Source organism: Aquila chrysaetos, chromosome 16 (genome assembly GCF_900496995.4).
Source record: "Aquila chrysaetos chrysaetos chromosome 16, bAquChr1.4, whole genome shotgun sequence".
NCBI lineage: Eukaryota > Metazoa > Chordata > Aves > Accipitriformes > Accipitridae > Aquila > Aquila chrysaetos.
Genome location: NC_044019.1, coordinates 5,264,729 through 5,277,600, shown reverse-complemented (window position 1 = coordinate 5,277,600; position 12,872 = coordinate 5,264,729). Strand labels below are relative to the sequence as shown.

At 56.6% G+C, this 12,872-nt stretch overlaps 3 protein-coding genes across 4 annotated transcripts; 2 read left to right on the top strand and 1 right to left on the bottom strand.

Moving 5' to 3' along the window:
• Positions 1-333: 333 nt before the first annotated feature.
• LOC115352001 (ras-related protein Rab-42-like) lies at positions 334-1,757 on the top strand. Its single transcript, XM_030039533.1, has 2 exons — positions 334-614; positions 1,343-1,757. The coding sequence occupies exons 1-2, from the start codon at positions 355-357 to the stop codon at positions 1,755-1,757; spliced, it is 675 nt and encodes a 224-aa protein (XP_029895393.1). The 5' UTR covers positions 334-354.
• Positions 1,758-2,327: 570 nt separating this feature from the next.
• On the top strand, positions 2,328-3,914 carry LOC115351956 (ras-related protein Rab-39B-like). The gene is made up of 2 exons (XM_030039447.1): positions 2,328-2,574; positions 3,324-3,914. Exons 1-2 carry the CDS (start codon positions 2,360-2,362, stop codon positions 3,754-3,756), a joined length of 648 nt encoding a protein of 215 aa, XP_029895307.1. The 5' UTR covers positions 2,328-2,359; the 3' UTR covers positions 3,757-3,914.
• A 1,049-nt stretch (positions 3,915-4,963) lies between these two features.
• TAF12 (TATA-box binding protein associated factor 12) lies at positions 4,964-12,575 on the bottom strand. 2 transcript variants are annotated; one of them, XM_030038727.2, is made up of 7 exons: positions 12,450-12,544; positions 10,935-11,081; positions 8,802-9,053; positions 7,545-7,622; positions 7,128-7,242; positions 6,583-6,671; positions 4,964-5,437 (listed from the first exon to the last, which is right to left on the bottom strand). In XM_030038727.2, exons 2-7 carry the CDS (start codon positions 11,001-11,003, stop codon positions 5,402-5,404), a joined length of 639 nt encoding a protein of 212 aa, XP_029894587.1. In that variant the 5' UTR covers positions 11,004-11,081; positions 12,450-12,544; the 3' UTR covers positions 4,964-5,401. The 2 variants fall into 2 exon arrangements, with proteins under 2 accessions (XP_029894587.1, XP_029894586.1); XM_030038726.2 differs by lacking the exon at positions 10,935-11,081 and having other exon boundaries at positions 12,450-12,575.
• Positions 12,576-12,872: the final 297 nt, after the last annotated feature.

Here is a 12,872-nt window from a genome sequence, read left to right as displayed (position 1 = left end):
CGGGGGCACCAGCCCCTCTGCAGCAGCGTGTTCGTACACCCGCAGCCTGGCTGTCCCTGTCGTTGTCACCCAAACCAGGCAGCGGGACAGAGCTGGGATGTGACACCACCAAACACAGTGTCCTGGGGACAGAAGGATGAGAACAGACCCGGTGGCTTCTCTCTCCTCCCTGGGACGGTTTATTTGTCCGCCCAGGTGACTTCGAGGCCAGAGCCCTCCCCAGGGAAGGTGCTGTGGGGTGGGGACAAGGGTGGAGACCTGTCCCCAGCCCCGCCAGCACAGCAAAGCCCAGCTGGGTCAGGATCTGCCAGCCTGGGACCAGTGAATCTGGCCTCGCCGGGCACAGCTGCCAGCATGGGGACGGTGAGGGGTCCCCCCCAGGACCCCGACCCCGGGGGCCACTACCAGTTTCGCGTCATCGTGCTGGGGGACGCGGCGGTGGGGAAGTCGTCGCTGCTGCGCTGCTTTGCGGAGGGTCCGGGTGGGGGGGGCGTGGGGGCGGCCGCCCCCTGCCCCACCGTTGGTGTGGAGTTTTACAGCCGCACCATCCTGCTGCCGCCCGCCGGCAAGGCCAAGCTGCAGCTCTGGGACACAGCCGGCCAGGAGAGGTTCAGGTGAGGTGGGGACGGACGCGGGGACACAACCCCCATGCGGGACCCCAGCACGCAGCTGACTTTACACGCTGGAGTGGGTGTAAAGTCCCTGGCCGGGAGTGCAGGGATGGGCGGCGATGGCTCGCTGCGACCCTGGTGCTTTAGGGGCTGTTGCAACCTTGTGCTGAGCTTGCAGGAAAGTCAGAGCTGGTTTTGGGGGGCAGGCAAAGCAGCAGGGTTGGGTGCTGGTCCTGGGGTGCCGGTGGGCTGGGTGATTTCCTTCTGATTGCATCATGCCGGAGCCGGGAGCTCCCAGAAGCCTGAAAGAGTCTCAAATGGGGTGTGAAGTGCTGAAGAGCTGGGTGCTGTGGTTGGAGCGAGGGATCTCGCGCTGCCCCTGTTCCTGGGAGCCCCAGGGTTGGTGTGGGGGTGCCCCATTCCTGTCCAGTGCTCAGCTCCATGGGCACCCACCCCTGGGTGCTGCCCCCATCCTCGCTGCACCCCAGGCTGTGGGGGGGATGGAGGGCCCATCCTCCTCCTCTCCTCTGGACCCCCCGAGTCTGGGGTGGGGGGGATGCCGAACAGAAAAGGGGGGGTGCAAACGGTCTGGGCAGGTTCTCCCCTTCCTGCTCCCGAGGTCCCAGCTGGGACCCAAAAAAATCCCCCGAGCCCCGTCCCAGGGAAGAAGGTGTGGGAGCTGGCAGGGTGCTGGGCTGCCCCCCCCAACCCCCCCCTCCCAATGTGCCCAGGTCTATCACCAGATCCTTCTACCGGAGCGCGGCGGGCGTGCTGCTGGTGTTCGACCTCACCAACCGGGCGTCCTTCGAGCACGTCCCCGAGTGGTACCGCGAAGCCGCCGGGGACCGGCCCCCCGCCTTCGTCCTGGTGGGACACAAGTGTGACCTGGCAGCCGAGCGAGCCGTCTCGGCGGAGGAAGCCGGGCACCTGGCTGCCACCCTGGGCATGGCTTTCGTGGAGACCTCGGCCCGCAGCAACCTCAACGTGGAGCTGGCCTTCCAGACGCTGGCGGGGGGCATCCAGCGGGCCCTGGGGCAGGGGGCCCTCACCCCTCACCGGGGCTGCGGCGGCATCAGGCTCATCCCCAGCCAGAGCCGCCGCCGGCCCCTGGCACGGGGGGAGCCCCGGGAGCGCTGCCAGTGCTGATGGTGACGGGGGGGGACGACACACACGAGGGACCCTCCACCCCCCGTGGGGATGTTTCTCTCCCCACGGAGCACTCCTGCCCTTGGGCGATGCGTGGGGCTGCGTCCCTACCCTGGTTTGGGTTTATTTCAAGCCTTAATTTGGGGGCTCTGAAAAAAATAATATTCCCCTGCAGGAGTGTTTTTAATAAACCTGAGGCTTTTCTGCACTAAATAAAGGCTGTGCCGAGTGCCGGACCCCTGGCAGGGACACGCTGCCGTGCTCAACCCGTGATGTGGGGGATGCTCTGCTTTGGGGAGGTCACTGGTGGGGTAACCCCCCCCCCCCTCCACGTGCCACTTGACGGGCCTCTTGTCCTGGAGCCACCCTCTGGGAAAATGGGACCAGGCACCCCCCCCCCCGAGTGCTTCCAGCTGGATGGAGCCAAGATAAAGGGAGCAAAGGGGCTCCGAAGGGGCCACCCAGCACCCATGGCGGGGCGGGAACGCCTCCTGGGTGGAGGAGCGGAGGCACCCGGTGCTGCCTGCCTGCCTGCCTGCCTGCCTGCCCGTACATGCGCCCGACGCGGGGGCGGCGGGTCCCAGCCGACGGCGGAGGCACCGATGGAGCCGCGGTGGCAGTACCAGTTCCGGGTGATCATGCTGGGGGACTCGACGGTGGGCAAGTCCTCGTTGCTGCGGCGTTACACCGAGGGTGTCTTCCTGGACGCCGTCAACCAGACGGTGGGGGTGGACTTCTACGTCCAGTTTGTGGAGCTGGAACCGGGGCTACGGGTGAAGCTGCAGTTCTGGGATACGGCCGGGCAGGAGCGGTTCAGGTGGGTCCGGCTCTGGCCACGGCGTGCGGAGGGGTGATGGAGCCAGGGAGGTCCCGGGAGTGAGTTGTTCCCCTGGATTTGGGGTGCTGGTGAGATGTTGTGATCCCAAACCCGGGGAGGTCCTCAATACAGCCGCGTCCCCACTGGTCCGCTTGCTGCAGGGAGTCCCACGGGTGAGGAACCACGATGCCCGGCACGGGGCGGGCTGCAGGGGCCCAGATGAGCCAAAGCCGACGGTGTCCCCAGGGAAAGAAGCCCTTGGGGTTGCCTTGTGAGCCCTGGCTCCAGCTCCAAAGTGGATACGAGACTCCCCAAGCAGCCCTCTGCCCCACCAGCTGCAGAGGGACAGGGGAACAGGCTGGGAGCCCACTGGGAGCTGGGCAAAGCGGCTTCCTCAGCTGCCAGGAGCCTGCCCACCTCACTGCTGGGGCTGCCCACCGCCGGCCAGGCTGGCTACTGGGGACGGGGGAGCTCAGGGGATGTGGCTGCCGGGCACGGGAGAGTTTTGGGGGCTGTGGCTGCAGGGGACGGATGAGCTTTGGTGGCTGAGCAGGGACAGAGCTGCCTGGACTGCTTGCTGATACAGCAAAAGGGCCAATTTTCCTCCTTCACATGGTGACTTGGAAGCACTGTGCCGGTTGACGGCGGGAGGACGTGGCTGGGGCTGCTCTGCAAGCAGGGGAGATGCTGCCCAAGGAGGTAGAGGGGAGCCCCGGGGGCTGCTCACCCCATTTCTCTTTGCGCCCCAGATCCGTGACTCGCTCTTACTACCGCAACTCGGCCGGGGGGATGCTGCTTTTTGACCTCACCAACCGCGCGTCCTTTGAGAGCATCCGGCAGTGGCACCGGGAGGTGACGGACACGGTCCAGCCATTCAGCATCGTCTTCTTGCTGGTGGGGCACAAGAGTGACCTGGCAGGGCAGCGGCGGGTGGGCAGGAAGGAGGCGGAGAAGCTGGCAGCCTCGCTGGGCGTGCAGTATGTCGAGACCTCGGCCAAGGATGCCAGCAACGTGGTCCAGGCTTTCCAGATGCTGACGTTGGCCATCTACCAGGCGCTGCAAACAGGGCGGCTGGCTCCCACCGAGGCGTGGGACGGGGTGAAGAGCAGCGTCCCGCTGCCGGCACCGCTCAAGGCTCGGGCACCGGAGAAGGAAGAGAAGCGGAAGAGATGCTCGTGCTAGAGCTGGGGACGCTGGCAGCCTGCCCCGGCGGGGCTGGGACACGCTGGGCTCTGCCCACCGCGATGCACAGGAGGTGAGGCAGAGATCGAGCAGCCAGGGTGCAGGCAGGAGCAGCAAGCGACTGCAAGGGCGCATTAAACACCCCCTGTTCACCTCTCCGCCTGCCCGTGTTTTACTGGGGAAGGGGAAGGGTGAAGTTGCCCGGCTCGATGGGGCAGCGGTCTGCAGCGAGGCGGGTGTCACCTGCCTTTCTCTATTCTCTCTCCAAATTCCCTTTCTAGAAGGCTGTCCCCATCCCCCCGAGAGGAACCACAGGTCCCCCCGGTCCCAAGTCAGATCAGTGCTGATCTGAAACCCCTTTTACTACCCGACCAGTTCACTCAGAGCTGATCTCTGCGCTCGGGAGGGCAAGGTGGTCTGGTTTGAACAGCAGCTTCTCCCAGGTACCCCCAAGCTAGAACAGCTCATGAACAACTCTACATCCCCCCCAGCAGCAGCCAAGTACAGCTGCGGTGCAGGAACAGCTTCCCTTCGCCCCGAGCACCTATCCGACTGGCCTTACCCAAGAGGCTGGGTGCTCTTTATCGTACTCCCCAGGCTCCTCAGACAGCACTGACAGGAGAGGAGAGAGCCCGTACCGGCTTCTGAATTACTTCAGCCAAGGCGGTTTCCCCCTGTAGGTTACCAGGAGGCCGAGGGCCCCAGCAGCAAGCCGGGCAGGGAGGACGGGCCCCACTCCTGCCCACGGGTCCACAGGAGCCTCCCTGTTGTGCAGGGGAATCTGCAGAGCTGCCGGCTCCTCTTCACCACGACAAACAGCCTGCGGCTTCTCCGATGGAGACCGAGCAGAGCAGGCAGGAACAGGCAGGGGGACGTGGCCTTTCTTTATGTCCCAGGGAAGCAGAGAACCAGGATCACTTTGATTTCTTGTCCTCAGTCACCACATCCCACTCCTAATGGTCTGAGTGTCCAAGCGATGGGCAAACTACTCATGCTGGGCTGGAGGTGAGGAGGGGAAGCCGCCTGCCCAGCCCTATCAGCATGGCAGAGGCCAGCCAATTCCTTCCACTCACTCTAAACCCCAGGGCAGGAGATCTCTTACCAGAACAGCACCACACAACGTGGTGTGTGGAGGCAACGTGGAGGCTGCCCGTTTCACTTGCAACCCCTCCGCGTGCTGTTTGAAGAGCACAAGACTGTGCCATGGTTTTAGATTAATAATTTCTTTATTCATGTAAAACAAACGCAAGTATTTATAGAAACACTGACATTACAAAGTACTGGAGCAGGTAGGGGCAGGAAGGAGGAAACAAAAACCTCTACAGATGCTTCTAATACTGTCCCACACAAGATCAAATGCTCTGTCCCTTGGATAATCACTTATACGATAAACCACTTTCAAGTCACAAATAAAAGTCTTTGTTTTGAGATACGTTGCACTCTTAGGGGGAATGAGGAAGGGGGCGTAGAATGTTTTTGGCAGATCTCCTCATAAAGTCAAGATATTGCTGCACCGTTAATAAAAAATATATGCTTCTCTGTAAAGCATTAAAAAAAATATCCCATGGATGGCATTGTGGAGGCTTCAGTGGAGAGGCAGATATCCCAAAATGCAGTGGCGTCTTCTCCTGGCTCTTCCCAGGGGCTATTTCTTGGTAGTTTTGCGAATCAATGCCATTCTCTGTAACAAGAAAGAGAAAAACGTGGGAAGCCGAGCGTCTCAGACAAGGTTACTGCAAAACAACCTGTCACCGTGCAGGAACAAGGTATCTCGGGTTCTCTCAGGACACTGCCTGACTTGTTTCCACACAGGTCTTTCAAGTCCATTTGAATCTTAATGGGGTCCCAAGCTGGAGCCAGAGTAAAAGAAAGCGTCTGTGCTCCTCTCCTCAGCACCCAGGGCTGGCAAGTGAAACACCTACACTAGTGAGGGGCAGTGGGATTAAACAGAGCATGGGATCAAACCCCACTTCAAAGCCTCCCCTCTCTCTACCCAGCAGTTGTTGCAGGAGCTTCAGGAGAGGAGATGCAGTATCATCCATGAATTGTGACGGCTCCCGCAGGGCAGTTCCCTCCCTGGCTCTGACCGTACACTTCAAAAGCGATGGCCCAATTCAGTTAAAGCAAAACTAAGGGGACAAAAAACCCAGAGCTGCTCAGCTCCAATCTACAGCTGAAATCCCAGGACAACGGTGTGCTCTCCGCTACACCTTCCCAGGCCTTTAGGCTTTTTGCAGCTATTTAAATTCTTGCGGTGGCGAGCAGCCCAGGCTCCCAATCCTTACACACAGACACGGCAGGTGCCGTACACTGCTCACAGAATACGGTGCTGGGCCGCAGACATAAAATGGCCCCAGGAACTTGAGCCACAGCCTGTCAGAGCCCTGTGGTTCACCTGGAACATCCAGAGTCCTGGAGCGGTTCGAGGGGCTATACCCACATTTAACCCCCCATGCCTGGGTATGGATTTTCTAGTGAACCAGAGGAGTTGTCAGTGTGTTTTCATTCCCTTCTGCACAAAAACGGAGCACAGGATCTGCAAGGGGGCAGCTGACAAGTTACTGTCTGCAGCATTCAGCTGTTTTTGAACCCTTCCAAGCTGGGCTACCCTTTAGACAGCGAGTACCGCTGCTTCTCTTGGGGCACTGAGAAGCCAGAGCAACCTCAATCCTCTCTGCACAAACAGGCGAGGAGACTCTGGAAGTTATTTCAAGTCCAAATCACTTGAAAGAGGCTACAAATTCACATTGTGCCAGAAGTCCACAACCACCCTCCCTGTGTCAGGCTTCTACCATGCAATTCTCAGTGTCACTGAGGGCTCCTTACCTGTTTGTGAGCTTCTGTAGTGCAGGCTTTTTTGTAGGGCCTGATTTCTTCAGAACCAAAGCCCGGGATCCACATGTTCCACTGACGCTCTGGAAGAGAGAGCGTAGGTCAGCACACTCTACCCCAACCACCCACTGCAAGAGCGGCCTCGTCATCACGAACGTACCGGCAGCACGCCCGCCTGGAGCCAGTGCTAGAGACGTGCTGGTGATCCGCACACCAGCTATAAAAGCTTCACAAAAGCAGAGTAGCGGAGGGCTGCACAGCATTAAACATGGTAAAGACGCAGTCCCCGTGCTAGGGACCTTCCAACACAGGCTGATGGACAGCTACAAACCGCACAACTGCAAAATTTGGAGAGGGGATGGTTCGGGGCAGCCACCCCGTTCATCCCCTGATTATTAAGGCATTATTAAGTAGCAATGGATCTGTAGCTACTCACAGGTTTCCACCCCAACCATGCCCTGACTTCAGAGCATGCACCCAGCTCTCAGCTGAGGGGAGGAAAAAAAAAAAAAAAAAAAAAAAAAAAAAAAATCACTCACCAAGATGCAACTGGACGTCTTTCACTTCCAGGGTGTTTGACTTGCGATGCCGTGCAAGCTGGCAGGCAGCCGTCACCACGCTCTCTATGAAATCATCGGCGATCTGCAACAGCATCTGTGGCAGAACAAGGACAACAACCAGTCTTATGAGTACTGAGCAGCTGAAATTATGCGGAAAGCATGAAAATGAACCCTCAGAAGCTAGTATTTCAAAGGCGTTTGCTACAATTGCTGTTTTAAAATCCTTTTTGACACTGGGATGCAGAAGCAGACACGGATGGCTGAAGGCTGCAGCGAACATGAGAATACAGAAGTGTAAAATGAACCAACCCTCCCCTCCTTGGACAAAGGGCCAGCGGTCCGTGAAAAATCCCAGATTAGCTCTTTCCACAGCCCCTGCTATGGGTTGGTACCTACTTCCTCCACATCTTCATCCAGCTGCTCGTTCGGATCCACCTCACGCACCAGGTCCTGCAGTTTCTTCTTGGTTAAAACCTGAGTGTGTGGGAGAAGAGGAACAATTGGCTGCCCTACTTTAGCAAAGCAGCTGCCCACACAGCCACAAAAGACCTCCTCCCCCGCTACACCGGAGGCCCAAGTCACACATGTTGACACAGCATATCAGTTCAGGAATGGCAGAGATAAGAAATATCAGGTGTTAAGGAGTCATTTTCAAGCACCAGTGGTTGCTCTGAACCGAAAGTGGAATGCAGCAGGCCAGGATAAATAAGTCTCCTGCACTAAACTGGCACTAAAATGCCACTGGCTGAAGTAAGGCGGCTGGCAAGAGGAGACAAAGGCAAAACTAGAAGTCTTAAGAGGCAGACAGCAAGTGCAAGCAACGTATCAGCGACTAAATTTGTGCTCAGGGCACAAAGGAAGTATTTCCATGGCTCTAGTGCTTATCAGCTTTAGTGTTTCAAATGGAAAACAGAGAGATATGGAGTGCTGGGTTATTCTAGGGCAGAAGGCAGCACCCTCTCAGCCCAAACATGGCAGGGAGCAGAAATTTTACTGCTGCTGAACAACAGCAGGACACTTAAGTCTTACAGGATATGGATGAAAGCTATCACCGCTGATCTGTCAGCCTGGTCAGATGAACCAGACACATGTGGGAAATTCCTGCCCTTCCTGGTTCCCTTACACCAATGGTGGAACTGCTGTGCATGTGTTTGTGTCGGGGGACTAGTACACTTCCCAGAGAGGTCACGGAGAGACGCGAAGCCCGCAGAGAGATCAGGGTGTATTCCTGGAGCACTCGCTGGGCAGCAATGTATTTTATGCACGTCAAAGACTCCACACCACAACAAGCAAACACGCAAGTCAGCAGCTCCTGGTAGCGATGCTGCCTCTTGCACCACCCCAGTAAGACAGAGGCTACAAACCTGCACTTCTATTTCTCCCATCTAAACCACATTTTAAAAGAATTTCCCAATCACACCCCCAATATACATTTTCCTGAGACCGAAAAAACCTCTACACCTACAGCGTCCATACGCCATCCAGCCTGAAAGTGCCTGGGAGGGAAGAAATACATGAAGGTGTTTGCTCACTCCGTAACTGATACTTTAATAGACACTAAGTTTTTGCCGGTAGTTTAAGGAAGGAGAGGAATTAAGCCACAGGCAGGTCTGAGCATCTCCCCCACTGTCCTAAAGTCAGGGATGAAATTACCTGGTTGCTTTCAGGGCTGAGCCTTCCTCCTCCGCTGGGCGTGCCAGGCATCTTTGCCACGGTGGTGCTGTTGGCCATGGAGCTCTGTGGGGGAGTGCTGGCTGGTTCCGGCTTTATCGAGGAGAAGTTGGAGAGGTTGATCAAGGTAGAAGGGCCAAACTGGTTCATAATCTGTTGGGCTTTAGCTTTTAGATCATAAAGCTTATCTAGGTCCTGCTTCTTCTTGGGGTTGTGGGGACCCAAACCAATCAACTGGAAAAGGAAACAAAAGCCACAGTTAGCAAACAGAGAAGGAATTCAACGGGGCAATCACATCTCTGTTCAGAGTAAGCCACAGCAACCTGACAGGGCCCAGAGGTTTATGGAAGATTGGGTCTCTCTGGATGCAGCAAGAAGGGAGGAGCAATGTTTAGAAGAAGAGAAAACATTCCCCGGTATATGGAATATGAAGTTTGCCTCGAGAAGCACAGCGGCTGCACGCACTGCACTGACAGGAGGCTGGAGCTCTGCAGCAGCACTGACCCGCCTGCTTATTCTTCGGGCTGAATCCCACACGTGTGTCCACCCCTCGCCCGCCGGTCAGGGCCTTTCTGAACACATTTCACTTGGACCACAAACAGCTTCGAGGAAGAGACCACACAAAGAAGATTTAACTAAAGGACGTGGCAGCAATGCAGGGGAACGGCAGGCACAGCGTTCGAGTCTTCATCTCCACACTCCACGTGCCTGAGACACAGGCCAGAAGACGACAAGGTTCAGGCTCCCTTGGGTGTCTGCCACAGGGTGGAGGTCTCGTTTTTGGCAACAGCACACTTCAAGCCCGGTCTGCAGCAATCCCTCAATGCGGGCTTGACAACATAGGGTTCGTTTTCAGGTCTGAGCGCGCAAGTCTTGGGTACTCAGAGGTAATGTTGACAGAGAAACACACGTGCACTCCCACACCTTTGATTTGTTCTTCCCACACCGGGCAACCGACAGCCACAGTAAATGAAGTCAGATTTACTGAGCTGTTATCAGTGAACTAGAAGTGAGTTGCGGCGGCTTAACTGGTTACTCAGATCTTCCAGGTTCACCCTTTGGTGCCTGAAGTTATTCAGGTTATTGGCCACTGAGCTAACACACAGCCTGACTGGCAACTACTATATTTCATGGCTGGAAGGCTCTAAACCCCAGACTTGATCAAGTTTTGCTCTGTCCTTACTGCTCTGTAAAAGGAAACTTGTCCAAACCCTGGACCTTCCACCCCCACAACCGCTGTGGGCAGTGGCGACAGGTCTGTCACGTGAAATGAGCATTTAAGGAACACTTTGATGTAAAAGCCCCTCACGCAGAAGGTGCAACAGCTGCTGTTGGGCCCAGAGATGGGTCAGAAGCAGCTGCTGAGAGCAGACGCCTCTTCTGAAAAGCCTGTGCGTCACAGGGTGAACTTACTCATGAGAGAAGAAGGGAGTTTGTTGGAACAGCTTTACACGTTCACATGCAGAGTGAAGAACAGAGCGTCTGCTACCTGAGGTACAAATAGACATTTTCCCCTCATCAGAGCAAGCTTTGTTAGTTTGGATTAATTCATACCAAAACACAAACCAGAAATCACACAGGAGTGCTTAGAAGCAGCTGCTTTAGTGCTTCATGCCAAGGCAGGCTCATGCACTGCCGCACCTACAGACACAGAGCCCTTTTAGGAGAATTTATATCCAAGACACACTTCGGTAGCAGCCTCAGCAAGTTTCTAGCTCAATTTTAACTGAATTAACAATGAGAAACCATTATGCGCACACCCTAAAACACCTCAGCTGGCATTTCTGGACAAGGAGCTCAGCACAAGATCAAGAGGGACTTCAGCGTGCTAGTCCTGGTTTTAGCTTAGGCTGATCTTGGGCTGTTCACCCCACACTTCACTTTACAAATCCACAAAGCAGGAATCCTTACCCACCATGCAGGGCAGAAAGCTCCAAAATCCTTGGGCAGAAAGCACTTTATTAGCATAAAGTTGTTTTGTTCATTTAGTTCTGGATCTTATTGCACCCTTTGCGTGCCGTTAAGATCACCAAACACAAAACTAACGGGATGCGCAGATTCCCAGGACAAATCCCGCATGCCGGCCCCACGGCAAGCCCCAGGTGGTTTACTTACAGCTATCTGAGTGTCTAGATCTTTAATTACATCAGCAACCGCTGTGGGGCCAGCGAACGGAGAGGCCATTTTCCAAAGCCTTCCCAGTACGTCAGCAGTCAGCGTTAACCTACTCTCGCTTCCTCCTCTTCCATATAACTCTCATTCCTACAGGAATACCAGATATTTTTCGTATCACCCACTCTATAATAAGATCGTGAGAGGAAACAGTTTCACACAAGAGAGCACGCGTTGTCCTTACTACGGCGCAAGAGGGTTTATCTATATAGAAGATATTACACGATCACCACGCGAGCGTACAGTGCTGCAGAGGATGAGGCATCTCCCAGGATCCTGACGTGGGAGCAGAAGTTTAGTCAAATTCCCTTTTTCTGTTAGAAGACAGAGTATCTTGGTATCTGCTGTCAGCAGCAACGTGGAGGTGAGCCTGGACCTCTGCAACAGCAGCCTCCCTCTGTGGCAGCAGTAGGTCTGGTGGCCGCAATTAGCACCACTACTTTCAGTGATCCGCTGTAACTCATAAGCGGTGGTACTACACACAGGGTTACAGCTGTAATTAAAGCCTACGTTAAAGCCAAACCAACCTTCAGCGCACTCCCTGGAGTGCTCAGGGGGCTCCTGCTTCCATTAAGACATAATGATTTTCACCAAGTATTTAAATAGGTTTGCGAAGGACTGTACGGTCCAGGCATCTCTTTATTGTTAATAGAGAAAACTGGTAAAGTTCTTGGGTTTTGCTTTAGTTATTATAAATGCGAAACAAAGCCCTCCCTTACGCTGCCAGAGGAAGCACCTGTTACAAGCACTTATCCATTGGGTGCACTAGCTACAAGGAAACCAGTAAGAAAGTCCTTTTTTTGTCCCCCCAGATGTGTTTGTTAGCTGCTGAAGGGTAACTCAAACCTCATTTCCTCCCCGACGCACAGCTTCCAGCTTTGCATTCTACCCCCGAAGCACCGACACTTGCCATCTAGAGAGGCGACAGCTCCACGCACGCCGCTCGTAAGAGTTTTTCTTCCAGCATCTTCCCAGCCACCAGCTTAAAGAGGTCACCAGCCCCACGACTGCCCACGGGGAACACCGTTACAGGACCGAACGGAACCTCCCCATATTAAACGTTTCCAGGGGCTGCCGGGGAACCGCGGTGAAAGCCGTCGGGAAGAGCCAAGGTCACCGACAGCCGCCCGGAGCCAACACCGTCCCGCACCGGGCCGGGCCCAGCCTGTCAGGGCTGCGGCGGGGGGGGAGGATCGCCCCTCAGGCCCCGGGGTCCATCCCTCGCCTCCCCCGCCCCGGCTGCTGACCGCCACACGGGCGAGCGGTTGGAACACCGGCTACAGGCCTGGCCCATCCCGGGAAGCGCTGGGGCACGGCCTACCGCGCCCACCCCCGGGCTCCCTCCCGGGTCCCTCCGTATTTTAGGCCGTAAAAACCGGTGTAAACCAACCGGAGCCTCCCACCACCGGGGAAAAGACACCCCCCCGACCTCCGAGCGGCCCCGCCGCCGTCCCGTACCTCCCCATGACCCGCGGGCGGACCGAGGCACCGCGGCCGGCTGCGCTCCCTCCACCGCGCACCCCCGAGCCCTTCCGGGGGCACCGCCCGCCGCCACCCGGAAACGCTTATCGGGCTACAGTGCCGCCAATCCGGAGGGAAGGTGGCTGCGCATGCGCGCCGCCCAAAGGCGCCCCCTCGCGTCCTCGGTGAAGGCGCGGCGGGGAGGCGCCCCAGCATGCCTCGCGCGATTTGCATATCGCTGGGAGGCCAGCGAGGCGGGGAAACGGCATTTTGGGGGGAAAAAAACGCAGAAATACGGGAAAGAAACGTGAAAGAGAGAGAGAAAGAGAGGACGAACTGGGATTCGGGCAGTGTCCTTCGGATGTGAAGGGCCCCTCGCCGTGATCTAGGAAGTACCCTGGCGCTTTCCGGTGCCGGCGG

Coding starts and splice junctions, on each gene's coding strand:
- LOC115352001 (XM_030039533.1), top strand. CDS start 355: ATGGGGACGGTGAGGGGTCCCCCCCAGGACCCCGACCCCGGGGGCCAC. Junction 615..1,342: donor GCCGGCCAGGAGAGGTTCAG/GTGAGGTGGGGA, acceptor CAATGTGCCCAG/GTCTATCACCAGATCCTTCT.
- LOC115351956 (XM_030039447.1), top strand. CDS start 2,360: ATGGAGCCGCGGTGGCAGTACCAGTTCCGGGTGATCATGCTGGGGGAC. Junction 2,575..3,323: donor GCCGGGCAGGAGCGGTTCAG/GTGGGTCCGGCT, acceptor TTTGCGCCCCAG/ATCCGTGACTCGCTCTTACT.
- TAF12 (XM_030038727.2), bottom strand. CDS start 11,003: ATGGCCTCTCCGTTCGCTGGCCCCACAGCGGTTGCTGATGTAATTAAA. Junction 9,054..10,934: donor ATCTAGACACTCAGATAGCT/GTAAGTAAACCA, acceptor TTCCTTTTCCAG/TTGATTGGTTTGGGTCCCCA. Junction 6,672..7,127: donor AGACGTCCAGTTGCATCTTG/GTGAGTGATTTT, acceptor TCTCTCTTCCAG/AGCGTCAGTGGAACATGTGG.